At 47.5% G+C, this 25,593-nt stretch overlaps 11 protein-coding genes across 11 annotated transcripts; 6 read left to right on the top strand and 5 right to left on the bottom strand.

Moving 5' to 3' along the window:
- Positions 1-339: 339 nt before the first annotated feature.
- On the top strand, positions 340-1,875 carry FIESC28_06893 (uncharacterized protein; the record flags this gene model as incomplete). The annotated part of the gene is made up of 5 exons (XM_031161035.1): positions 340-393; positions 449-504; positions 552-745; positions 802-1,659; positions 1,709-1,875. 5 exons carry the CDS (start codon positions 340-342, stop codon positions 1,873-1,875), a joined length of 1,329 nt encoding a protein of 442 aa, XP_031014945.1.
- Positions 1,876-2,368: 493 nt separating this feature from the next.
- Positions 2,369-3,858, bottom strand: FIESC28_06892 (uncharacterized protein; the record flags this gene model as incomplete). Its single annotated transcript, XM_031161034.1, has 2 exons — positions 2,369-3,304; positions 3,355-3,858. The coding sequence occupies 2 exons, from the start codon at positions 3,856-3,858 to the stop codon at positions 2,369-2,371; spliced, it is 1,440 nt and encodes a 479-aa protein (XP_031014944.1).
- Positions 3,859-4,450: 592 nt separating this feature from the next.
- Positions 4,451-6,195, bottom strand: FIESC28_06891 (uncharacterized protein; the record flags this gene model as incomplete). Its single annotated transcript, XM_031161033.1, has 3 exons — positions 4,451-4,728; positions 4,780-5,993; positions 6,056-6,195. The coding sequence occupies 3 exons, from the start codon at positions 6,193-6,195 to the stop codon at positions 4,451-4,453; spliced, it is 1,632 nt and encodes a 543-aa protein (XP_031014943.1).
- A 347-nt stretch (positions 6,196-6,542) lies between these two features.
- Positions 6,543-8,101, bottom strand: FIESC28_06890 (uncharacterized protein; the record flags this gene model as incomplete). The annotated part of the gene is made up of 2 exons (XM_031161032.1): positions 6,543-7,633; positions 7,684-8,101. The coding sequence occupies 2 exons, from the start codon at positions 8,099-8,101 to the stop codon at positions 6,543-6,545; spliced, it is 1,509 nt and encodes a 502-aa protein (XP_031014942.1).
- A 293-nt stretch (positions 8,102-8,394) lies between these two features.
- On the top strand, positions 8,395-10,296 carry FIESC28_06889 (uncharacterized protein; the record flags this gene model as incomplete). Its single annotated transcript, XM_031161031.1, has 4 exons — positions 8,395-9,287; positions 9,669-9,853; positions 9,912-10,201; positions 10,255-10,296. The coding sequence occupies 4 exons, from the start codon at positions 8,395-8,397 to the stop codon at positions 10,294-10,296; spliced, it is 1,410 nt and encodes a 469-aa protein (XP_031014941.1).
- A 520-nt stretch (positions 10,297-10,816) lies between these two features.
- On the bottom strand, positions 10,817-11,732 carry FIESC28_06888 (uncharacterized protein; the record flags this gene model as incomplete). Its single annotated transcript, XM_031161030.1, has 2 exons — positions 10,817-11,387; positions 11,437-11,732. The coding sequence occupies 2 exons, from the start codon at positions 11,730-11,732 to the stop codon at positions 10,817-10,819; spliced, it is 867 nt and encodes a 288-aa protein (XP_031014940.1).
- A 1,026-nt stretch (positions 11,733-12,758) lies between these two features.
- On the top strand, positions 12,759-14,193 carry FIESC28_06887 (uncharacterized protein; the record flags this gene model as incomplete). The annotated part of the gene is made up of 3 exons (XM_031161029.1): positions 12,759-13,035; positions 13,102-13,641; positions 13,697-14,193. The coding sequence occupies 3 exons, from the start codon at positions 12,759-12,761 to the stop codon at positions 14,191-14,193; spliced, it is 1,314 nt and encodes a 437-aa protein (XP_031014939.1).
- Positions 14,194-14,407: 214 nt separating this feature from the next.
- Positions 14,408-16,334, bottom strand: FIESC28_06886 (uncharacterized protein; the record flags this gene model as incomplete). Its single annotated transcript, XM_031161028.1, has 6 exons — positions 14,408-14,567; positions 14,607-14,990; positions 15,458-15,565; positions 15,643-15,935; positions 15,977-16,168; positions 16,221-16,334. The coding sequence occupies 6 exons, from the start codon at positions 16,332-16,334 to the stop codon at positions 14,408-14,410; spliced, it is 1,251 nt and encodes a 416-aa protein (XP_031014938.1).
- A 743-nt stretch (positions 16,335-17,077) lies between these two features.
- FIESC28_06885 (uncharacterized protein) lies at positions 17,078-18,051 on the top strand (the record flags this gene model as incomplete). Its single annotated transcript, XM_031161027.1, has 5 exons — positions 17,078-17,199; positions 17,252-17,328; positions 17,385-17,468; positions 17,525-17,593; positions 17,651-18,051. 5 exons carry the CDS (start codon positions 17,078-17,080, stop codon positions 18,049-18,051), a joined length of 753 nt encoding a protein of 250 aa, XP_031014937.1.
- A 513-nt stretch (positions 18,052-18,564) lies between these two features.
- Positions 18,565-19,740, top strand: FIESC28_06884 (uncharacterized protein; the record flags this gene model as incomplete). Its single annotated transcript, XM_031161026.1, has 3 exons — positions 18,565-18,576; positions 18,633-18,755; positions 18,805-19,740. The coding sequence occupies 3 exons, from the start codon at positions 18,565-18,567 to the stop codon at positions 19,738-19,740; spliced, it is 1,071 nt and encodes a 356-aa protein (XP_031014936.1).
- A 647-nt stretch (positions 19,741-20,387) lies between these two features.
- FIESC28_06883 (uncharacterized protein) lies at positions 20,388-21,968 on the top strand (the record flags this gene model as incomplete). The annotated part of the gene is made up of 3 exons (XM_031161025.1): positions 20,388-20,494; positions 20,550-21,569; positions 21,626-21,968. 3 exons carry the CDS (start codon positions 20,388-20,390, stop codon positions 21,966-21,968), a joined length of 1,470 nt encoding a protein of 489 aa, XP_031014935.1.
- Positions 21,969-25,593: the final 3,625 nt, after the last annotated feature.

Here is a 25,593-nt window from a genome sequence, read left to right as displayed (position 1 = left end):
GGGGCAAGTTGCGATTCTGGACCCAGAATAAATTGGTCGCGCCGGAGACGCGATGGCTAGGATGACGATGTCATTGTGAAGAACCCGATTTAAGAAAAGCCCCGCCCAAGGACACCCTACTGTACCTAATACAGGGATATTTATGCTATGTACCAGGTCACACCTTCTGTTTTGGTCCGGCTTGCACGTGATTCCGCGTCCCTCTCACGCGTTCGTTACCTGGGTGTCTTTAATGAAAGGGTTGATTGATTATGATTAAGCTTCAACGCGCATTCACAACTGCCTTTTCAACGACCTCTGATCACGACCAAGCCCAACATCCCAGAGTTTGAACATAGAATGGACGAACATAAAAAATTCCTAGCAGATCGTCTGCTTAGCGAAGAGCGACCGGTTTGTACCATCTATCAATTCTCGCTTTAAGTACAGGTGAACTGAAATAGTGTAGATCACATATCGGCTCCTGAGTAGAGCTCTAGATGTACATGTCAACACCGCGAAGGAGTGAGTCTGCTGCAGAAAATTACATAACCAGACCTGACAAGTCTTAGGATGCTCTATGACTTTCACAATTGCCAGAACACTCAAAAAGCCAACTCTGTTCATGCAACCTATCTGGTATATGGCACCAAGAGTCCGGCCAATGATCAATCCGACGATGATGTGGAAATGACAAGTTCAATGCCAGAGCCAGAAGAAGCTCCAGTTTCCACTTTGACCCTGGTGCGTGAAGAAGAACTTAATGGTACGCAATCTAGAGATGGGCTTGCTAAACTGCTCTTCAACTCACTTCTTCGACAGATATCTTGGCTGCATACCAGGAAGTGACTTCGATTCACGTCTACAGCCTTGCGCCACATCCCCAAAAAGACTTTTCTCTGCTGTCAGACCTCACGACACAACTTTCGGAGTATGCGACAGATGGAGACATCACTGCTGGATCCAAGAAGTACGGAGTCATTAGTAACCCGAGTGCTCGACGAAGGGAAAGAAAGGGCCGTCCTCAAGCACCTGCCTCAGTCCCATCCAAATCTGACAAGAAAGAAGCAATTGTTGCAAACCAAGCGCCAACCGCAAAACCTAAGCAGGAAGCTTCGGCCGCTTGGCCGGAGGCAAAGCACACCAAGACCGCAAAGCAGGAATCATCAGCACCCCCGTCTAAAGAGGGGACTACTGCCACTAGCAGTGGAAAGAAACCAACAGCGGCTCTTAAGCGAGGCGCATCGGGTGGCATCATGCAGTCGTTTGCAAAAGCGGCCGCTAAGCCAGCTAAACCTAAGCCAGCTCCCAAAAAGGAGGAGGACTCAGTCATGGCTCTGTCTGATGACGGGGAGGCCGATGATGATGATATTGTTGCGACCAAGTCAAGCTCGAAGCCTGCAGCAGACTCATCGGAAATCAAGAGAAGGCGCCAGGAGCGAGAGGATGCATTGCGAAAAATGATGGAGGATGACGACGAAGAGGAAAAAGAGTCCGACAAGGAGTCTGAACAGGTCGACGAAGAGATGGAGGAGGCGCCGGAGCCAGAGCCGGAACCTCAGGCGAAGACTGAAGAGAAGGAACCCGCCGAAGTTGTTTCTAGCACTAGTAATGGGCGTAGGAGGGGCAGGAGACGAGTGATGAAGAAGAAGCGAATTCTCGACGATCAGGGGTACATGGGTAAGTTGTCATTGGACCCCTTGAAATTAAACATGCTAACTGGCGTAAGTCACGATTCAAGAGCCAGGCTGGGAATCATTCTCAGAGGATGAGGCTCCCCCGCCTGCGAAGAAAACCGCCCCAGCACTCACCCCGTCATCGTCCACTGGATCCAAAGCGAAGAAGCCGGCACCTAAGGGCCAGGGAAATATCATGTCCTTCTTCACAAAGAAGTAGAGTATTTGCGTGAGGACTTGTGGAAGAGCCATTGGAAACTGGGAAATTGGAGTTCCCAAAAAGCATGGTACATCTGTGTATATTTCAACATCAAAACTGCCATGAGCTGAATTTGGTGTATCTCAAGTATAAAGATCCATCGTGGTACCATTATCTGGTGCCTTCTATTTGGTGTATCGATCACTGAGATATGATGGGATGCTGTGATTATGAGCTAGCGTACTGAACCTCCTGCCCATAACCTTTGTATAGAAAAATAGCTTGCTAAGCATTATTGAAGAGTGGTGCAGCGGTTATTACCCTTCATCATAAGTTCAGGAACATTGATAATGCCAGTATCACTGCAGGTGGGTCGAAGACAAGGCGAGACTAACTTAGTCAAGGGTATCATAACGAGTAGAATGGTCTACCCTAAGCTTTAAGTATGTCTAAGTTATTTTATCAGTGGACTTCCACGTCCTGCGGATCTTTAACGATCAAGTATGCTTCCAAACTATTTGTTGGCATTTATGATGTCGCTATCAACGGTCGTGCTGGCGAACGTTTTGTACTTGGTGGGATTCTCTTTTATCCTTCGCAATACACTTGCTAACCTCTCGACGCCTTCAGTCAAGTCTTCCTTGGAGACATATGCAAATGTTAGTCGGACTGCGTTATCCAGGTCGACAGTCTTCTCATCCCCTGGCACTTGGAACATAGTACCGTTACCAACCACCAAGTTCTCTTCGGCTATCGCAGCTCCGGAAACAGTCTTGGCTGAAATGCCCTGTTCCAATGTGAGCCAAACAAAGTAGCCACCGTAAACAGTACCATCAGGTAGACCGGCGTCCCGAATGCCGACGCCTATGGGTCCTAGATGCTTGTGGATTGCTTCCATCATGATACGATGGCGTTGTTGAAGCTGGGGTCGTAGCGTCGTGGCAAGTCGCTCTTGTAAAGCCCCAGACTGTACCAAGTCCGCCATAATAGATGCACAAAACTGACTTGGTGAACCACCAGATTTGGTCGCACCCGTCTGTGAGAGGCCATAGGCAAATGCAGCTGAGCCTTCAAGCCAGCCGGTTCGCATTCCCGGCCCGGCAAGCTTACTAAATGATCCATTACTAACGGCGTGGCCAAAACCTTGGGGGTCATTCTCAGCTTGACCCATGGCGAGGTCAATATCGCACAGTCGAGGGAGCAGCATCTCAGTGTGCTCATTAGCGTTCAAACGAGCAGATAGCTGATTGGGATCGCTATCAATGCGCCACTGAAGAAAGTCATAAACGTCATCGCAGATGATGAGAGCGTCATATTTGCGAGCAAGGCGGACAAGTGCTTCCCGTCGGCGTAGAGACATGGTTTTGCCAGAAGGGTTTGAGCACGTCGGAACAGCGTAGATAATGTGCCGATAGTGTTTGCAGTATTTCCCAGCATCGCTTAGGGGTGGCTAGTGTACATGTTAGCATGAATGTCGTCGTGCAATGGTGATAAACTGACCTTGGACTCTGACGCATTCTTCTCGAAGTCGGCAAGTTTAGCCTCCAATGCTTCAATATCAACACCTTCATCATCTTCAGGAGTAGCTCTCAGCCTTCCATTGAATCCATTATCCTGGAAGACTTGGAAAACTAGGTGATATGATGGCGAGATGCACCAGACGGCTTGAGTTACATGAGGATCAGTGAAGCTCTGCAGGATGCATGCTAAATTCTGACTTGCGCCACCTGAAATACAGATGCGATTGGGATCGCGCTCGACACGGTAGTGCTCAGATAACCAGCTCGCTAATGCTTCACGAAGTGGTTGGTAACCTGGGTCAGGACCGTACTGTAGCGCGGGTACATAGATATCGGGGTCAGAGAGATTACGCTGTGCAGCTGCTGAGAGTAGATCGACTGGAAGAAGACCTGGGTTCGGCCAACCGCGGATAAGATTAATCTGATGCTTTTCTGAGTGAGGATTGGGGGGAATCTCAGAAGCGTGAGTTGTCTTTGTTGTCATCTTTGCTGTGTGCAAGTACGATGGCGATGACGATGACGATGACGATGACGATGACGATGATGGTGGTGTTGAGGGGTAGATGTTATGAATGTGACCAAGGGGATTTGATGTATGGCGAAACAAGAGGAGGGACCCGAGGTTAGGGGCTTTATAACATCGTTTCTGTCCTTTTTTGTCGAACCAAATATTCTTGTACTTCGGAACACGGCCAAAAAGACCAAGGGAGCGATATCGGATTGACTGTGAGATATACATGGAGTAGTCGTCTTGTCATTTACGCGGTAGGTTAGTCGGGCGGGTATAAATGGATAACTGTGGACCTACTCATATCGATCCCGTAAGTCGATTGCGGAACGAACTTAACTAGTAGTTACTGTAGGTATTTAAAGCTGTAATTCTCTTGACCAATGGTGGCTCAGAGGCGCCGCTGTATGAGCAACCGATGAGACATTTTATATGGAATCCGGGATATCACAAAGGCGAGCTCGAGTTCATTCTTTATTACTAGATCAGTTAGTTTCCCGGCTTTTGTCATTTCGTGTCCTGTATATGCCAAATCCATCTGTTACTATTTCAATGCTTCTCTCGTAAATCAAATCTCATACGCCGTGGCACCGTCACCGAATATCAAATGCGGTTTTCTTTTTGCCAGATCAAGAATTGTCGAGGCAAAGACGCCATTAGCCCACGCAAACCAGCTTCTCGTATACTGTGTAATGTGCTCAACATCAATACTCTCATGGACCAATCCCATCTTGGCAGAGTTCAGGACAAAGTCAATGCATTCTTTAATCTCTTCATCGTCGTTTGAAGTTCGTGCTTGAACAAGAAGACTCATTGGCCAAGCGTTGCGAAGCCCAATATGAGGCCCTGTAATAAGTCTGTCAGCTGGAACAATTATGTAAAAGACAGCCGTCTTACCTCCAATGCCTTTGAAGGCCTTTCCTTCGAGATAGTAAGGGTTCCCACCCTTCTCTAACAGCATCTTCCTGGTGTTTTGGTAAATGGGATCGCTGGTCTCGCAGAATCCCATCAAAGGGAGCGCCAGCAGCGAAGGATAGTTTGCATCGTCCATCAAGATCGACGAACCGTAGCCGTCAACTTCGTATGCGAAGACATCTCCATACTTTTTGTGCTTAACTACACCATGTTCCATGACACCGTCACGGAGTTTTGTGCTCCATGTCTCCAACTTTTGAGAAAGGGTTGTTTTACCAGCTGTCGCAAGAATTTTGGATGCTCGTTTCAATTCGACAGACATTTGTGCATTGGCAGGAATAAAGAAACCCAGAATTGTTGCATCATCGCTAGGTCGGAACGCCGAGCGAACCAAACCTGTGCCCCAGTTCAAAGGGTTACCAACGCCTCTCAAGTTGAGTGTTTCTGTTCCAGTGTCGGTGCGACGCGAGAAAGTGTATTCATTGCGCTGAAACTCGCCTGTTTTAGGGTCGAAAGTCGACTTGGACTGCTCAGTGAGAACGTTCAAAACAGTCTCGACGGCTCGCAACCATCTCCTATTCAAGAACTCTGTCGATCCTGTGTGGTCGTAGAAATCGTTACCAAGAGCGAGAAAATGAGCCAAAGAGTCAAGCTCGTATTTGCACTCGAAAACAGCCTGCGGCTCGTACGCTGGGTGAACGTTGTCATCTTGCCCGTTAGACGAGATGGGAAGATCGCTAATAGGTGGTGGCTGGAAGGCGTTGCAGTATGGGGATTCAATCACGTACTCAGCCTGGGTGTTAATGGCACCGAGCAACAACGTCTGAATTGCAGGATCCTTCTTAGCAAGGGGCTGGTAGGGCCGCAGTTGATTTGTCGAATCGCGCAACCATTCGGCGATAATGTCACCAGTGATGATAAACGACTGTGGTCCTTCCCATGCTCCTTCGTCGTGGAAGCCTCCAAAGCTACCCATGCGAAAGAATCCAGTATCTGCCTTTCCCTTGGTATGAAATTTGACGGTTGTATCCGTTGTTGAAGGGAATGCATTCTCAAACAATCGCGCCAGGTCAGGGTCTTTCATGCGAGACGTCACATCTTCAATAACCTTCTCGATCGCATCTGACTGAAATGTCCGGCATTGTTTACTTGGGCGTTGGTAGGGAAGCTCTTTAGGACCGGTACTGAAGGGTCGACTGAGACAATGACAAAGACATTAGCTCGACTCACTACGACTTGCGCAGGGATTTCGACCTACTGGGGGTATCCAGCGTATTTTGTGTAGTCAGGACATACGCGGTGGTAATCGGCGAGGGGTCTCTGTTCGTCCTCTGGGCTTGCGCTGGCGAGCGTTGCGCTCAAGCCTAGTAAGCTTGACGCCAGCAGACGGAGCGTCATGATGGGTCCTTGATGGTGCCGACAGGTAGAGAGAAGAACCGTAGTGAAGAGACAAAGAGATTATCAGATTTCAGTCGCAGATATGAGTTTGCGTTGAGGATGAAGGATCTGAGTTGCCAATAGCTGTCGCATTGCCGTTTCGCACTGATTACGTAGGGCTCCTCCGCTGGAGCTCGAGTTACAAAACGTGGGGCTTGTGAAAGCTGGGGTATCGCTAGGATCATAATTCCAGCAGTCCACACTCCACAACCATGCCATAGTCTACATACGAAGCTACTATGATTTGCGTGAATAGGGGTATCATTTAAAACTATCTTGACGTCTAAAGCCTGCTCTGTAAAGTACAATCACCATCCCCATGTTCGGCTTGAAGCTGTAAACACCGGAGGTTTCCATTGAATTTTGGTTGGGTCCACGGTTCGCTTCCTCTTCAATTTGGTCTTTTCGCGTTGCTGAATCAACTTCTCCGGTATCACAATCTTATGGTCGCTCTTATGATAGACCTGCATCCGCAATGCTTGGAGAGTATGCTCCACATCCTGCGTTGTCATGGCCAGCGCTGTAGAAACTGCTTCGATTGTGACCTTTTCGTCACGTTCGTTGTATCCCATGAGCAGCTCCAAAATATTCTCCGACCAATATTGTCGATAACTCAGCAGACCCAGATCCGATAGTGGCTTTTCTGGAGAGCCAAGCTTCCCTTCAATTCGAGAGAGCTCGTATGAGAACTGGATCAGAAGTCGGCCATAACCCTTGCGCTGGTATTGAGGCATGGTCAAAATACAAGCAACATTGTACCCATCTGCGCTTTCCTTCTCCTTGGAGAAATATCCCACCAAATGACATCCCTTTTCGGTTCGCGTCGTCATGACATAAAACAGGAAAGGGTCCACGTCATAGTACAGTGTCTTATGGTCAAGAAACATCTTGGACAGGAGACAAAGATTGCGGCACCACGTTCGTTGTCGTCGGCCATCGATTTCGAAAAAGGATATATCTTCATTCCGATAGATTTCGTTTCCTGGTGGGTGTTGTAGCGTACACTTCTTTCGGTGTCGTGTAAAAGCCTTTATGTCTCCGTAGTAGCTTAGACAAAACTCGCAGATGAAGATCACGTCTTCCTGGCTAAAAATCTCAGGGTATGGCGAGAAATACCACGGATACAGATCGAAACGGCCGAATTGTACTTTGGAGATATTTCGAATTCGAGAAACCTCGGTTGGGTTTTGGGTCATCGAGCCTGATGTTCGAAGCTTCTCGATCTCGACCTCGCGACTGAACTCCGCAGGCTCCTTCTTCACATCTGTTTCCCTCTCATCCACTTCCATTTCGTCCCCCCCAACAGGCGTTGCGCCTCCGTCAACGCTAGCGCGCGCCTGGCTATCGCCATCGGGGCCGATCGAGGCAGACTTTTGTCGATTTTGGTTCTCTACGAAATCTATACAATTGTCAGCTAGATTTATCTGTAGGAGGAACTGAGTTCCATACCAGTCCAGGGATGTGGGGTGTTAGCCTCTGAAGCAACTGATTGTTCTCGCTTGCTGGGTCGCTTTTGAGATTTTTTTGAAGGCTGTGTTTTCTTAGATTGTGCAGTGGTGGCTTTCTTCGTCTTCGGGTCTTTGGGCTTGTCCTTTTCTGGATTTGGCCATTCGACTTCCCGAGTGAAGTCCAACCTGATCACAGGCACCCATTCGTCCAGTCGCTTATTGAAGTTATCGAAATTACAGTAAAACTGTTTGCCGCTCTTCGTCGTCTTGATGCTCAGAATTTCGGCGCGTCGCGGTTGACCCTCCTTCTCTACCCAAGCGATGCAGCCTGTTTTTATTGTTTCGGGAGTCGCAAGGCTTTTCAAACGCGGCTCACCGGAGCCTACAGTGGGCTCGCCCGCGGGTGTGCCGCCAGCCATGATGAATGACGCTGTTGTGGTCGTAGATTGATGATGGTTGGATTGTCGCGTATGTGTCGCAAGATGGAAAATGGAAGAAAGTAACATGGAGGGGCATGGCAGAAAATGATACCGAACTCTTATCTTAAAGGCGGTGAGAAGACAATTCTCTTATCTACGATCCGTCAGATGCATAAACCCGGTAGTGTCATCAAGATGAAGTCTTTCTTCTGCGACTGTTCCTCGAAATTTATACAAGCACATAAAGCCTCTATCTCTAATTTTCATGACTGGGAATCGTGCTTGCTAACAGAATGGCAGCGCTTTCTTCTAATTGGAAGAAGCTTCAAGCAAAGCTCAAGGAGGAGTCTGCATCAAAGCCGTCTCTGAAGCGCAAATCAGAAACGCCAGCGACAAATCCACTACCAAAAAAGTCCAAGATCCAAAAGTCCCTTAAAAAAACACAGAAATCGCCAAAAGCCGCGCAAACAGTCGCCAAGAAGCCAATGGGAGGTGTCCACAGCTCAAATATTGAGGAAACAGTGCCCGGGACCTCGGCATCTCTTGCGCTATGGGCAGAAGACCACGATGTATCGGCTGAAGCTCTCGCCGAAGCTTACAATTTGGGCGCTAAAGACAGCTCGATGATGCTTGCTTCTGCAAAAGATAAGGTCAACCATGGACTCACAGAAGGCATTGAGATCGGAAAATATATTGCTATTGACTGCGAAATGGTTGGTGTAGGACCAGGCGGTTATGAATCAGCTCTTGCCCGTGTGAGCGTGGTCGACTTTCATGGCGTACAAATCTACGATTCTTACGTGAAGCCCAAGGAGAAGGTCACCAACTGGCGGACAGCAGTCAGCGGCATCAGTCAAAAATCGATGAGATTTGCAAGGGACTTTGAAGAAGTGCAGGCAGATATCGACAAGCTTCTTCGAGGCCGTATCTTGATAGGCCATGATCTCAAGCATGACCTGGAAGCGCTCATTCTTAGCCATCCGGGAAAGGACATACGAGATACAGCCAAATTTTCAGGTTTCAAAAAATATGGAAACGGGAGAAAACCAGCGTTGCGAGTCCTGGCTCAGCAACTTTTGGGAGTTGAGATACAAGGAGGGGCGCATTCCAGTATTGAGGATGCACGGGCGACCATGTTACTTTTTCGCAAACATAAATCGGCTTTCGATATGGACCACGCAAATCGGTATGCGCCAAAGCCAACGACAGGAGGGGCTCAAAAAGGAAACAAACCAAAGAAGAAGAAGAAATGATGGACTTAGATACTGGCGACAACCGATTTTGGCTGTGGTTTAATAATCAAGATACCCATATAGCAGGATGTATATATCAAAAGGCCATTCGTTTCAAACTGGACTTCCTATGATTGTCACTGTAGTCATCACAGCTGAATACTGATGAGAAAAGATGTCTTGGATTTTATTAGAGATATGCATAGAGACATGATCAATGGATTGTATACCCAGCCATTCATGTTAATCGCGACTTTCAAGGGTCGCGACCCATTTAGTTAGCCCGTCAAGATAAGATAAGATATCTCGTTACCTCGGACACTTAACGCGTCTAGTCGCGTCTCCTTCTCCTACCCAAACAACGAAGAAAATCAGTATCACACAATGTCCCAACCAATTCTTTCACTTAAGCCCGACGAAAGCAAGTCCAAGGCAGTGGCGAACATAATACCATGTCGTATACATCACGATGGTCCAATTGAACCAACATCGACATATTGGACCCCTGCTGCCACTGACGGTTTGTCTCCCCTGGAACGCGGGCCATAATTGCGAAGCTTGTCTGACAACATAGCTAGATGGGACAAAACTAGCATACTTCCGTGGAAGGAAGCTTCAGGGAAAGGTAGTCAAGTTGCCAGAAGACTATCGGGGCGTTGTCGTCGAACGAATCCCCGAACAAGATCCTAAAACTGCCGCTGAAGAGCCTCCTGAGGAGGATCTTGATGTCGAGAAAGAGGAAGCAGGGAGCATGAAAGTTACATCAGAATTCGACGAGATGGTTGTTTGGGGTCACGAGACAGTGGTAGATGCCAGTGCAGATCCCTACGTTCGAAGTATGGAGGAATGGTTACAGGTGGCTGACAAGGTATGCATGCACTGCATTGAGATGCCGATCTTTATACTGACAGTGCTCACAAGATTCACTCCTACTCGCTCCCTGAAGACGTTGTGCAAAAATGATACGACCGAAGACGACCGAAATGCCTGCCCGCCCCCAAGCCCGCCCAGCTACAACCGATACCTCTAGATACCCATCCTCGCTGGCACCACCTTGATTCATATACAATATGGTGGTTACAATACCTGGCTGCCAGAACTTGAGTATAAAAACTGGCTTTTTGTAACAATAACATGGGCAATTTGCACCATCTTGGTTTGTATAGCATCGAGTTGGTCTATTGCACCGATGACTACAGGCCAGAACACTTTTGCTGTGCATAGGATAATTTCTATAACAATGTACAATAGACTGAACAATCGCGGCCTTTGAAGGAAGATTGGTGGGAATATCGCTTACCATCCCACCGTACTGTCATGATATATGGGTCCCAGTTCGGAAACCAGCAGTTCTGTTTAGCTGAATGTTGGCTATATAGCATTGTTTTACGAGCATGTCTGGAGTCCATAGCTCAGGGCATAAGTAGCTAGGTAGACAATTGTGTGACGCCCAACAACAGCAATATATTTGATCTCGGCAGACCTAATTCTCTAAATCAGTCGTCGTGCCAATTTTGTGGGTTGCATCGACATCATGATGAAGGGACTGAAGCTTGGTTCCAAGACGTGTAAAGCAGTCTTCACCTAGCGGCAGTCTCAATATCTTTCCCTTAAGAGCACCCGCTTCTCCTTCTCCGGTAGCAACTTCGTAGATGATATCCACCGCTTTGTTGGGATCACCACGCTGCTTTCCCGCCGAATTCGCGAACTTCTTCAAGGTTTCCCCAAGTAATGTACCCTCATATGCCTTTTCGACCGAGACATCGCTCTTAATGCTAGCATCAAGGAAGTTGGTACGGAATGCTCCAGGTTCGACAATAAGAACATTGATGCCAAACTCCTTGACTTCCTTAGATAGACTCTCGGTCAAGCCCTCGAGAGCAAACTTGCTGGCACTGTAGAGACCACAACTTGGCTGAGCATCCTGCCCAGTGATACTGCTGAAGTTGATGATGGTACCTGAGCCGCGAGCTCTCATACCGGGAATAGCAGCTTGAAGTGCATAAAGTGGACCGAATAGGTTGGTTTGTATCTGATGTTCAGCCTCGGCTTCTCTTATTCTTGAGTCAGTCGAGATCTGGAACATGGAGAAGATGAACTTACGTGAACAGCTCGACTGCCCCTAAGCAGGAGTATCCAGCGTTGTTGACTAGATAATCGATGCGTCCATATGCCTTCTCTGCATCCTGGATCTTCTTGGTGATACTTGCCTTGGATTCTGTCATGTCGAGAGTGATGATGTTTCCGCCAGCACCTTCGATCCGACCGATGGCATCGGACGACCTGGTCGTATCTCGTACGGTTGCGATGACTTTGTGGCCAGCCTTCAAAGCTCTCAAGCTGAGGAGTAGTCCGAAGCCATTGGAGCTCCCTGTAATAAGCCAGACTGGGGTTGTCATTTCGACTCAATCGGGATCAGTTTTAATAACGCTATTGACACAATTGCAATGGCAGCCGGGCTTTTATAGTGATTGTTCATCCATTCGATACCAAGGGCTTTGTCTTATAGTGTCAAACAGCACGGACTTATGGTCCTCTAATCCCGATAACTTCGCGAATCCATGATGGCCTGACGATGTGGAAAATTAACACCGATCATGCATCAGACATTAGAAATCATCAGCGTATTGCATGAGGTTAATAACTTTACTACAGAATGAAATTACGAGCCTGCATCCTGGTATCGAGGAGTCTCAAAAGGAGTGTCGGAGTACAGAATTGAAGCTGCTCTAAATCCTTAAGCACTAAAGAGCAAGTTTATTTTTGAAGCTGAATTACTGATATGTCCGCTATTTGTTCTATATGACTTACTCTCAAGGTTGACTAACAAAAGAGCACCACTATAAGCCTTCCTGATGGCTTCTTCCGGTATTAGCTACGCATCCATTCGGCCGAGATCTTTCTCCCACTAACAGAAAACGTTCTCTGTTTACGAAGTTCCAAATTTGGAAAATAATAAAATGTAGAAAGGTATCGAGTATTGCCGAAGCATAAAGTTTGGGGCTTGATCTTCCATCTTAATTCGAGCAAATGTCATATGTCTTTTCAGCCTTCCAACACCATGAAATCTTGAGGAGTATTTAGGTGGCTTGAGCCGATAATCGTAGCCATTGGGCAGTATAGAAGTCTCGGTTATGTGCACCTGCTAAGCAGCTATTATTAAATTAAATTAAATACCTACATTCTTATTCTTTAACTCTGCCTGGAAACCTTACTGCATGAGAACCTCCGTTTCGTTTCACTGTCATTCTTTTTCTCTCTTTCTATTTTCTGATTTCTTTCACTCTCCCTTTCGCAGGCTTCCTTTCATTCTTTATGTCTGTCTATCTACTCCACACCCAGCCTCATATCAGCGTTAGTATCTTGTATACGACTACCTTTACCGATATACCACTACGAAAGAGCGAGCGGCGTTAGCTACGGGAATGAAAGTTCTTGTGGTTGGGAAGGGGGCTCGAGAACATGCATTGGCTTGGAAGCTGAGCCAAGCCAGATCTGTCGAGCATGTCTTCGTCTTTCCTGGCAATGGGGGAACAACTCATACGGAAGGCGTAGTGCCTATTTACACTCTGGCCGGCATCCCTACAGGTACATCGGGATACTTTGAGTTGGCGCAAAAGGCCAAGAACCTTGGGATCGGGCTTGTTGTGGTTGGGCCCGACGATGATGTCGTTAATGGCATTGAGGAGTACTTCAGAGAAGGTAAGTAACATCCGGTCATTAAGCTACATCTGTATAAAGGGGCCACTTACTGAAAGAGAGCTACAGTTCAGATACCTTGTTTCGCGCCGTCACGTAAAGCAGCAGAGCTCGAGGGCTCCAAAGTTTTCGCCAAAGACTTCATGAAGAAACATGCGATCCCCACAGCGCACCACAGCAGTTTCGATAGCTTCGACGAGGCTAGCGCCTACGTACGCTCAGTTTTCACCGACAAAGATCACCGGATCGTGATCAAAGCAGATGGTCTTGCCGCGGGGAAAGGCGTAGTCCTCCCCGAGACCCCCGAACAAGCCTTGGAGGACCTTCGAAGCATCATGAATGATGGAAGGTTCTCCACAGCAGGGTCTTCTGTGGTGATTGAAGAGTACATGGAGGGATTCGAGATCAGCATTTTGACTTTCAGCGACGGAAATACTTTCTTCTCCCTTCCCGCAGGCCAAGACCACAAGAGGATCCTGGAGGGAAACAAGGGACCTAACACCGGAGGCATGGGAGTTTATTCCCCTGTCCCAATGATCACTCCAGCGATCACGCAACAGATCGACGACACTATCCTGAAGCCAACGTTCGAAGCTCTTCAAAAAGAAGGTAAGTAGCTGCCCCTGGGTGGTTTGGCCCATTGCTTACTGGCTCTTCTCATCAGGGCGCCCCTTTCAAGGCTTGCTTTTCACTGGTATCATGGTCACCAAGTCCGGCCCCAAGGTCATCGAGTACAACGTCCGATTCGGTGATCCCGAGACCCAAAGTTCAATGCTGCTCTTGTCCGAGGAAACGGACCTAGCGAGCGTCTTGCTGTCATGTACGAACGGCACACTTGCGCAGATGAAAGACGCAATCAAGACCAAACCAGGCTTTGCGTGCAACGTTGTCATTGCGTCTGGTGGGTATCCTGGAGATCACGAAACAGACAAGAAGGTGTCGCTCAAGACCCCCCCTGAGGGCGTAGTCATCTTCCATGCAGGAACTCGGAAAGACAAAGATGGGACATTGAAGACAGCAGGAGGACGTGTCTTTTCGGTGGCCGCCTACGGAGATACTCTAGAACAGGCCCGGTCTAAGGCCTACCAGGGGGTTGAGTGTGTCTCGTTTGAACCCATGGTGTTCAGGACGGATATTGCGCAAGGAGGCCTAGAGGCCTGATCGAATAATATGGATATTATCCTTCAAGTGAAGGAAAACGCACGTAGCATCTTATCACGCCATATGGGTATCAGAAACATTGATGCTGAGACTATAAAGAATAAAATGATATAGTTACTTAAAGCCCAGGCCGACTCTTGGGCACTTACTCTTGGCACCCTAAGCCTTGGGGAACAATCCTTCTAGTACCCAGTAGGCAATAAATTGCTGTCGTTTAGTCAACGACTATGCTATTGTTCACGAACTCTGACGTGTACAGGCATGCGACTCTTGATTCTTGGTGGTGAATCTCCTCCAACTTGATAACAACGATCTCCCCAAATTTCCGGCGCTTTTTTGGAGCCATGCGTTCCACTAAGATGGGCTTGAGTGAGCTATGGTTCGTTAAGAGAAGGCATTTTGAAAGAACTTACTTGACTCGGTCCCATTCCTCCCATGCAACCTCAATGTCAAAGCATCTCGCCACCAGGACCACGGCCAGCTTGATCTCAAGGATAGCAAGATGCTGGCCAATGCAATTTCGGGGCCCGGCTTCGAAAGATCGCAAAGCATTGGGCGGCGCATACAATGGATTCTGGTGGTCAGTTGTAAGAAATCGCTCTGGCAGAAACTCATCCAGCCTGTGCCAGAGTTCAGGGTCATGATGAATGGCCCATGAGCCGTCCCAAACGATGAAACCATCGGTGGGCATCTTCTTGCCCCCGAAGCCAGAATCGGAACCAGGAGGACCAACAAGGAAAAAAGCCTGGCTCACCACGGCGCATTGTGCCAACGTTGGTATGATAGCGTATGGATTCCTTGAGGACGGCGAGGGTGTATGGGATTTGCTTTAACAGCTGAGGGTTGCCCCTGATTACATGTGCGGCATCCTAAGCACTAGAGCCCAACACATTATCGTGCTCTTCTCTTAGCTTGGCCAAGACACCAAGATGCTGGCACAGCACACGGAACAGCCATGCAATGGTTGCCGCAGTTATATCGAATCCCGCAAACAAGAAGGTGTTGATCTGGCCAATGGCCATATCAATGAAGTCAGCATCAAAGTCCATGGCTGGCTTGGTCTTGTCTTCATTTACCCCCCATTCTTCTCGGCTCTTTCTTGGTCAAGTGCCTGGACGATAAGATCGATAAGTGTTTGTGTTTTCCCTTTAGCCGTTGGGTCACTCTGAAGCGCGCTCATGCGTTCTTGATGCTTGGGGTAAATCCGTCGACGAGAGTTTTGTAATTCTTCCACAATTTGAAATGACGCCATGGATTGCAGTACTGAACAATATTGCCAATGTTGACGAAGAAGTATAATCGGGAAATGCTGTCTTGTAGAGCGTTGCAGATGGGAGAGCTCTTTCCCCACTGCTCGTTCATGCGGATGTTCCTACAACAAGTTTATCAGCATCAGAAGGCTGGATAGGGGAATAGGCTACCAGTATTTCTGAACAATTCTGAACTCACCGGAAGAATCGGATGATGACATCCAGGGTAAGGTTTGTGGTGGCCTTCTCAAAGTAGAAGACCTCCCCCCAATGACCATCCTTACCGGCCTTATTCTTAAGCACGGCGGCGAAATCTTCAACTTCTTCCAGAATGTCTGGGATCCGACTGTTGATGTTCTGAATACTAAAGGCCGGGTTGAGTCTCTTGTGCCAGAGCTTCCACTCTTCGCCCTCCATGGAAGCGATGTCGAGATTCTTTGTCAAAGGATAAAGAACATGCTTCTGTTCATATGCCTTGGGCAAGGAATATTGCTGTGTGAATTATTCGAAACGTCAGAATTGAGGGATATTACCATTGGTCTGGTGAAAGGCCATGTGTCGATGCAGGCAACAGGCGGGCACTTGGTGCATTGTGGGAAAAGTTCACGCCAATTCTCACGGATCATCATCATCAAATAGCCACCATGAGCATCTGATGGAAGAGAGGAAACGAGCTTTCCAACAACTTGAAGGTGGCCCAGGATCATCGAGTGCTTCATGATTGGCTACCATTCGAGTCAGACACGAACGGTTTTGTAAAGTAGTTGTAGAACTTACAATTCCTTGGTATTTTAAAGCCTGGAATCTCTTCCGGACTTGGTACCCTTTGCGCAAGGCATTGATGAGCAATGCAACCATCACCACCCCCAATAAATGGGAGAAATGCAGCATGATCGAGGAGTCGTTATCTTGAAGGCTGAATAACCACATCTTGTCCAGTTCCCACAGCTCTGGCGGTGAGATCGAGAGATGAAAAGTCGCGATACTGGGACATTGGTTTAAATGGTGTTGTCTCACCTTTCAGCCACAGGGCAGAAGTAAGCAAGCTGCATATTGCCCCACCATCTTTCTCCGTGCAACGAGAGAGAGAGTCTGTAATCATAAAAGACAACGTCAAACGTGACTTGAAATACATTATTTGTTCAGTTGATACGTTTCATTGTGGCATTGGATCAAAGGCAGAGAGTATCATGAAGGTCGGACTTACTCAGCGTAAAGGTTGGGGCTTTACTGGGGAGACCAATACCTAAGCCAACCATTTCTGGCTCAGGTGAATCGAATTATGTGACTGGAGCGCATAACCAGGAAAAATGGGGTATGAAGTCACGATATGCATCAAATCCAATGATGATGAAAGGAGAAGGGACCAGCTGGATCGGGTGATGATACCCCGATCAATGAGGGGTTCCATTGGAAGGTACCTCCATCATGAGTTAAGAGGTACCTTCCCTCATTCATGATACTATAGTGCCTACCTACCTTAACTACCCCTCTTCTCAACACCACAACATCAATCCGCTTACCCATCATAGAATACTTGTCTCATTCATTTCATCATGTCTATGTCAGTGGAAGATGCCACCAAAACACGAGATGGTTTTCCCAAACCATTCCCTAATATCTCCTCAAACGTGATGGAGCAGCTTCGCTTGAATGACAAGGTCTGTATTGTCAATGGCGCTGCCGATGGACTCGGATACTCTGTAGCTGAAGGCTATGCTGAAGCAGGCGGAAATGTTGCTTTGTGGTATAACTCGTAAGTTCATTGCAATCATGATAACAACCAGCAATCAACCAACATTCTTCAGAAACGATGCTGCTATCGAAAAGGCCCGTTCATTGTCAGAACAGCATGGAATTAAAGCCTCGGCCTACCAGGTTGACGGTAGGGCTTGTTTTATAATCGCTCATCTTCTCAAGAGCTTACTCAGTTTCGATCAGTATCCGATGCTCAGCAAATTCAAGGTGCCCTGAAGAAGGTCCTCGATGATTTCGGCAAGATCGATGTTTATGTTGCAAATGCAGGTAAGACAGTTATACTTGGAACCCGTGTATACGATGAAGCTAATAACAGTACCAAGGCATGGCCATTTCAAAACCAATTCTTGAACAGACTATCGAAGAATACAAGAAACAGATGTCGGTGAATGGTTCGTACCCTACCTGCGATGCCCCGCAAAGGTCGCTTGTATCTAACAGCCATGCAGTTGACGGTGTCGTCTACTCTGCCAAATACGTCGGCGAGATCTTCAAGCGTCAGGGTTTTGGCAATCTTATCATCACATCTAGCATGAGTGCCCATATCGTCAATGTGCCAACCGATCAGCCAGTTTATAACGGTAGCAAAGCCTTTGTCACTCACTTCGGCAAGTCGCTTGCCCGAGAGTGGCGCGAGTTTGCACGTGTGAACATCGTATCCCCTGGATTTTTCGACACAAAGATGGGTGCAAGTCCCGAGGCCCTCAATGAAGCGTATCGAATGGCAGTGCTGGGAAGACAGGGCCATGTCAAGGAGATCAAGGGCATTTATCTGTATCTTGCAAGCGACGCTTCAACTTATATGACAGGCAGTGATTTGCTTATCGATGGAGGATATGTGTTGCCCTAGATCTTTGGAAGAATTCAATAGAAGATGCTTGGTACTACAACGAAGATAAATGGTAATCAGAATGAATCATTCATACTCAGCCATCATCCTATTGTATTTTTCAATCTTTACTGATTCTAAGCTATGAACCAGTACAACATCACTGCAGTATCTGTTATTTCTCACTTATGGACAATACTTGAGCATGTCGAGGCAATCAAATACTTAAAATAGGATGCTCAATACCAACAGGGTCTATGTATCAGTATGTAAAGCTACAATAGAATCAAACATTCTGGGCGTCGCAGATTTATATGCGTGTGTGGGCAACGCCAATACAATACTGTTACTTCCCCTCACTCGGATGATAGTATCCCGAACTCAAGAGTCACCTGACCAAGGTATGCGGAGATGCTCAGTTCATTCTACTATTGAGTGACGGTTTTCATGGCCACTGTGACCTTATCAAACACGAATTGGTATTCACAAGCTTGATTATCGTCAAGAGTACCTGCCACACCCTACAAAGGCACAATGAGTGAAACTGTATGCCTGCCTAGTTCCGGAGTCATTGAGAGGTATACTAACTAATTACAAATCAGAACCCGTCTTGCTTTCTATATGGTCCTGGGGACGCCAGATTTGAAGACCGACCTGTCCCTCAAATCGAAGATCCGCACGACGTCATAGTCAAGATCGCATACACTGGTGTCTGCGGTAGCGACGTAAGTCAGTCTATCTATGCATCTCACTGTAGCCACTAACAAGGTCCAGGTCCATTTCTGGACTGAAGGCGGTTTTGCAAGAAAGGTCAGCGAACAGCACCCTTTGGTGATGGGCCACGAGGCTTCGGGCGTAATTCATAAAGTCGGCCCAGCGGTGTCACATCTCAAGCCAGGTGACCGAGTGGCCATCGAACCAGGTTTCTCATGCAAGAGCTGTACTTACTGCAAGTCCGGCCGGTACAATCTCTGCCGTAAGATGAAGTTTGCTGCAGATCCGCCCTCTACCCACGGAACACTCTCGCGCTTCTTCAAGATCCCCGAAGATTTTGCTTATAAACTTCCCGAATCTATCAGTCTTGAAGAGGCCGTTCTTGTTGAGCCGCTGGGAGTCGCTGTTCACGGTGTTCGCCTCGCTGATATACGTCCTGGTCAGAATATCATTGTCCAAGGAGCCGGCACTATCGGCTGTCTTACCGCGGCGACTGCCAAGGCTTATGGCGCCAAGAAAGTTATCATCACTGATATCAATGCTGAAAAGCTTTCCTTCGCGAAAGGCGTTGTGGAATGTCACACGTTCCAATCAAAATCAAACGCAACGCCTGAACAAGAAGCTGCCAGATTGAAACAAGAGGCAGGCTTTGAACTTGGTGCTGATGCCGTCCTAGAATGCACCGGAGTCGAAGCATCAGCACGATTGGGCATATTTTCTCTGGCACCAGGCGGTGTCTTTGTTCAAATCGGACTGGGTAAGGCTATTCAGGCATTGCCTATTCACGCCATGTGCGAGAGAGAAGTTGTTATGAAGACTTGTTTCCGATATGGGCCAGGTGATTTTGAAATTGCTCTTGGACTGCTCGAGTCAGGAAAGATCTCTGTCTCTTCATTCATAAGCAGTATTGTGCCATTTGAAAAGGCACCCGAGGCATGGGACCGAACTATGAAAGGAAAGGGGATTAAAAACATCATTAAAGGGGTGGAAGATTGAGTTCGACTTCACCAACTTATTAGTTGACTCTATTTACTCATAAGAAGATTTGCCTACACTGGATATCTTCCTCTATGTAAAGAGAATTAGGAATGGACAATACTAAACACGTCATTACTACTACCTGGGTTCGTTTGGAAGTCAACGTCGTGAGTACGTGATAGGGTAGCTCGGATCCTATCTCGGACTTTGCTTGTCATAGTATGGGGCTAGAGCTGACAGTGGAGGTTACAATTACAACAATGCGATCCTTGACCCCAATTTTGCCATATTAGCCACATGAATCCCGATTTTCTTGATCGCCCAATGGTCAGCTCGGATTCGGAGCAAAACTGTGCCTTACCTTTGTTCGTTCCGTGCCACAATCGGACTATCGCATTCATATGTTCGCTAAGCCACCTGCCACCTACACAATCCTTTAATCAAATGCCACCCAGATATCTCATGAATGAGGTCAAGTTAGCGTAGATACTCGGTAGAAGGATTATGTAGCTAGCTGATAGCTGGAGCCGATCTTACAACCACTTCAAGTCCGAGCATCCGCGTCGCAATCAGACTGATAGTGCATCTTTCAGCCGCCTATATAAACCCTGATTCCCATTCCTTGTTTTTCGTGATGATTTTTCCATCAAACAGACTTGAGCAAAATGAAGCTTGACTTTGTTATTATCGCCTTAGCGTTGTGGGCTAATGGAGCCTGCGCGTACAAACCACTCACCCCCCAGCGAGTCGCAGATGACATAAAAGCAGAAGAGTATGAATATTCTAGCACTACTCTATTTCGAACATAGAAAGCTCATATATCTCAGTCTTGAGAATACTCTCCAGAAGCTATATCAGATTGCTCTTGACAACAACGGCAACCGGGCTTTTGGACTTCCAGGCTACAAAGCCTCTCTCGAGTTCGTCCAAAAACGCCTACAAGATGCGGACCAGTTTGATATTTCTGTTCAGCCATTTACCCACCTCTTCTCACAAACCCGCAACGTCGTTCTGACTGGTCCTGAGGGACAGAATGTCGATGTGGTCTCCTTACAGTATAATCATGCTACTCCTCTCCCGGGAGGAGTGACTGCTCCTCTAGTACTGGTGTCCATCGACGATGAGCGCGGCTCAGGCTGTCTCCAGGAACAATGGGCAGATATTGATGCAAAAGGGAAGATCGTTTTAATCAAGCGCGGCAAATGCAACTTCGTTGACAAACTCATTCTCGCCAAGCAGAATGGCGCTGCAGCTGCCATCATCTTCAACGATAACCCCGCTCAGACTGCAGGCTCTGGCTCGCTCGGTGCTGAAAACATCGGCAAGCTTGTACCCGTTGGCGTCATCACTTACAATGAGGGTATCGCTTGGGCAGAGCGACTCGAGGAAAATGAATCTCTCGAAATCAACTTGACCATCGATGTCTTGACGGAGAAGCGTGAGACCTGGCAGATAATCGCAGACACTAAGGAAGGCGACCTAAACAACATCGTTATGCTGGGTGCTCACCTAGACTCGATCCAAGAAGGCCCTGGCATCAATGACAACGGGAGTGGTGTTGCTGCACTACTCAGTATCGCCGAGTCGATCAAGAAGTACAAGAATTTCAAAAATAAGCTGAGATTCGCTTTCTGGGGCGCAGAAGAGAGCGGAATGATCGGTTCCACTTTCTATGTATCGAACTTGTCTAAGGAAGAAGCTAGCAAGATTCGATTCTACTACAACTACGACATGATCGCCTCTCCACAGCCTTATTACATCGTATATGCCGACTCAGACGCTCATAAAGCTGGTGCCAAGTATCTCTATGAATATTTGACTGAGCAGGGTTATCCTGCCGAGTATACGTAAGTGCGAATTCAATATGACTCGGCTCTACATCCTAATTAACGCCGCTTCTTAGGCCTTTCGGGAGCTCTTCCGATTATATAGGATTCCTTAAACTTGGCATACCCTCGTCTGGTATCTTTACTGGAGCTGGTGCTCCTCAAGATTCCTGCTATCACACTGCTTGCGATGATATCAAAAACATCAACAAGGAGGCCTTTGTAGTCAATGCAAAGGCTGCCGGATATGCAGCTGCCAGCCTTGCTTTGAGCATTCACAGCCTGCCTGAGCATGAGATCTCGACTGTCAATCCATTGAGTAAGCGTGGTGTGGCACGGAATATGGTTAGATGGGCCAATGTTGCTCGAGGAGCCGAGCAGGTACATAGCTGTGGGGGTGAGAAGAAGGTCTTTATGTGATGTGTCATCGTTTTTGAGGCACGGGACTTTTGCCTGTTTATGGGAAGTCCCAATATACCATGTTTGTCAGTTGGTGTGCATAATACTGGGATGCATCTCCATGGCGGTAATGGTAACTTGATTGTCATATTGAGGAAACTTGGCATTTTTCATGTATGCTAGTGCGGTTGTCAATTCGTACAACGTAACCGAAAATCCATGATATTAACTAAGATATCCATATTGCCCAGCCTCTAGATCATGAACAATATGCACTGCATGTAAGAGATGGCGGCTGGGCGAACTTGGCGGAGCTTGTGCAATGTTGATCCGGGGTAGCTTCCAAGGCGGATTGACAGATGTAGCCAAGTCGGAAGCACGTTGTCGCCAAGAGAGTTTCTTTTTTAGACTTTGTTTTTCTATGGGTATCGTAACTAGTCGAAGCTGGTATCTTGGCTTACCAGGGTGAGGTCAAAGACGGCGGTGATGGTCAGACTCCACTGAACTTTAGTTGTAGGCATTTGTTTATTAGTAGACATGTGAATGGAATTAGCGGTGGACTGCTACTTACAATAAAGTGAAGAGACTGATTTATCTATGACTAAGTAGTTTGCTTTTAAGCAAGCCTTTGCTGGAATGGTGAAGAAAAAGAGAACATATGTACTAACAGCACGGACACTATTGAGACGGTGAAACAGTTGGGCATAGTAGATCGTGGAGTAAAAATAAAGTAAATTGGATGATAATCTTACATGATTTGAGTTCCTAAAATCCATTTACCGTTAAGTCTTGTAGATTGAGGTCTTGGTATGGAGTACATCCGTCCACCACGTTTGAAACTCTAGCAAGAGTACGGTACCGTTACGAGCATTTGATCTCTGGCTGCAACACCCTCATGTGATTGCTCTGCAGAAGGCAGTGATTATCGTAGCTTACAGGATATTTTGTCATTGCGCGTCAAAGCCCCTCAATCTTCTTGGCAGCGATAGAAGTTTCTCTAACGGCATGGGCCTTGGCAGGCAATAGCAGCAGGCGATTATTCCCAAATCTTATCTGCGATATATCATCTGCACTATTGACCGTCCACGAGATCTGGAATATCATAAAAGTGGGGTGAAGATGTGCACTAGCTGTGTTGATCTATCGCGGCAGCCGCCATTATGTTTGATGGTCCGGATATCATTACAGTAATACCATCGGGTCTCAAGTGCTTTTGCTCTCGTCTCACATTTTTAGTACATGATTTGATCAGCGACGTTGTCTTTCCAATCTGCACAATGTGCAATATATCGCAATGGGGGATGGCCGGGGGAAACGCGGGGTCTGGGGTAGTCATTCGTGATACCTACATCTAGATGCTGCAGCCGCTTTGATGAAGGCCTCAGTTGGGGAACGTAGCTATTTCAGACTTGCAATCTCTAGCAGAAAGTTGGACGTACAGCAGGCGCGGTTTGACGGCGTTGAGCAGACAAACATACTACTGCAGAATTAATACGGGAGCACATATACGCACGGTGGTGATGCAGCGACAAAAAAGCAAAGAAGTTAATCTCAACATTTTGCAGGGACTAACTCGCAGTCTCGGTGAGTACTGTCGCATATCATCCAGCATCTCGTTGGACACTGAAGAGCCGATTCTCTCTACTTGCACTCATCGAGAAGCCCCATAACCGAAGACATGCATTTCGGAGATGTTCGTTGTCGGCGTTTCAATCCATGTCGCCGATGCCGCCACTCGTTTGTGCCAAGCCTCAACGGAGCGGAAGGCGGGTCTCCGCAGCGGAGCACGTGACTCGTACGATGTTTGCTTGGCATTGAGGGAGCGGAGGGCTACATACACCAGTACTGTAATCACAGGGAGGCGCAGGCCGAGGCGGAGGAGACACGGAGACGCCGAGAAGATGGCAGCACGTGAGATCAAGCGATTGACTTCCGGTGTTCTGATAATCGGAATTAGTCACGTGAGAAATGCATCCGATGGCAGAGTGAAGAAGCTGGGACAAGAAGTCGATACTGTATGGTATCAGTGATCAGCGGCGTCTCACAAGTGCTAATTACCTACTGCACGAGCCAGAGTAAAGAGACAACAAGAAAAGAAAAGAATTACGCGAACTTGTCGCTATTTCCCGACGTAACATGAACACACACACGGTCTGCCTCTGCCAAGATCTCACTTACACACACTATTGGACAATGGATCCAAGACGGTGGATCAGGTGATATGATGATTTTGAGTAGCCGATAAGCTTCTCGCAAGCGTCGCAAGAGCCCAGAACCTTAAGCAACATAAGCGCAAGGTTATTGGGCCCAAGTGGAGAGCGATGATCCCTGAAAAACAAGACAAGGCCAATCAACGAGGATTACTTGTGCGTGGCCAAGCCTGACTCTTAGACTTGTTCCAGAAACGAGTTGACTTGTCTCCCTCCCTTCCATACCAGATGCAAGGCAAGAATCCCACGCTGCAAAATGCAAAGCTACACTATCTCAACGCAGAAGCGATCAGAAAATGACAAACTGCTGGGATTATCGCGAGAAACAGGTGGGCTCGGCGAATCTTCCCTCAAAGCTCCGAGAATCTATTGGATACGCGTCATTACTCAAGCGCCAAGAGCCGCCAAGACAACCTGTGCTCTTTCAACTTTGAAGCTATCAAGACGACCACCAGCCAGTTGAAGCTGCAGCCACGCCTTCAACTGACTAAGCATCTTGGCGCCAAGATGTGACGAACCAAGCTGAACCTTGAAAGGCTTGAATGGGTTCCAACACTCACTGAGCAAAAACAAAACAAAAAAAAAAGTGGTTGAGTGCAGTACCGTTACTTGGCAGGTCCCCTTGCTCTTGAACGGTGGTGGAATGCCGAATCAGCATGAGTTGATCAAGTGTCACACTGAAAGTTTGTTATGTTTTAGTGGACGCGATTTAGATTTGACGTTTCAAACCCGCATGCGGCATCTCGTGATAGCACGTTGGCATTCAGCACGTTTTTCTTTTTCTTCTTCTCCTCTTTGCATGGAAATTAAGACCGTGCTTCAACGGTTATTCTACCCATGACGATCGATGGCTGCCGTTAAAGTAACCATCCCATGATGATCAAAGACCGGGGCAATGCCGATATAAACTTGACAGACGCTCTAGACGCTGTCCTCGTGCGTAGCAAAAAGGGACAATGACCGGCGCAACCATGCGATAATGCAAGCTTGCGATGCACACCAATGACCTCACAATCTCGGTGCAAATACTCTCTTTCTGCTCTTTCTGTTCGCTTTGGTTACACGTTTGCGCAGATTGCCAAGCTGCCAAGACGCCAAGATACCCACTGTGCGCACCACCAGGAAGTCTCACGATACCTCTAGTCTGTAATTACGAGGTGTGCCTATCTGGTTCGAAGTTTCGATTGGTAAAAGTGACTAGGATCTGGTGATTGGTAGAACCTAGAAGAAATGTACCGAGTGCTTGAGAAAGTGTTGATGATGCCTCCCAATTTCTTTGGGGTTTATTCAAGCTGTAGACAGATACCTTGTTAGTCGGGCCATGAGTCTAATTGCCGGCTGCAGATTGACAGCAATGAACGGCAGTTGTAGATCAGACCAGCAATTGACGTCAGGAAGGACTCCGTCTAGTTCACTCAACTCCGTCCCGGAGACTA

The sequence above is a fragment of the Fusarium coffeatum genome, assembly GCF_003316985.1.
Source record: "Fusarium coffeatum strain FIESC_28 chromosome Unknown BRIP53273_contig_147, whole genome shotgun sequence".
NCBI lineage: Eukaryota > Fungi > Ascomycota > Sordariomycetes > Hypocreales > Nectriaceae > Fusarium > Fusarium coffeatum.
This window is presented reverse-complemented; position numbering and strand designations above follow the sequence as displayed.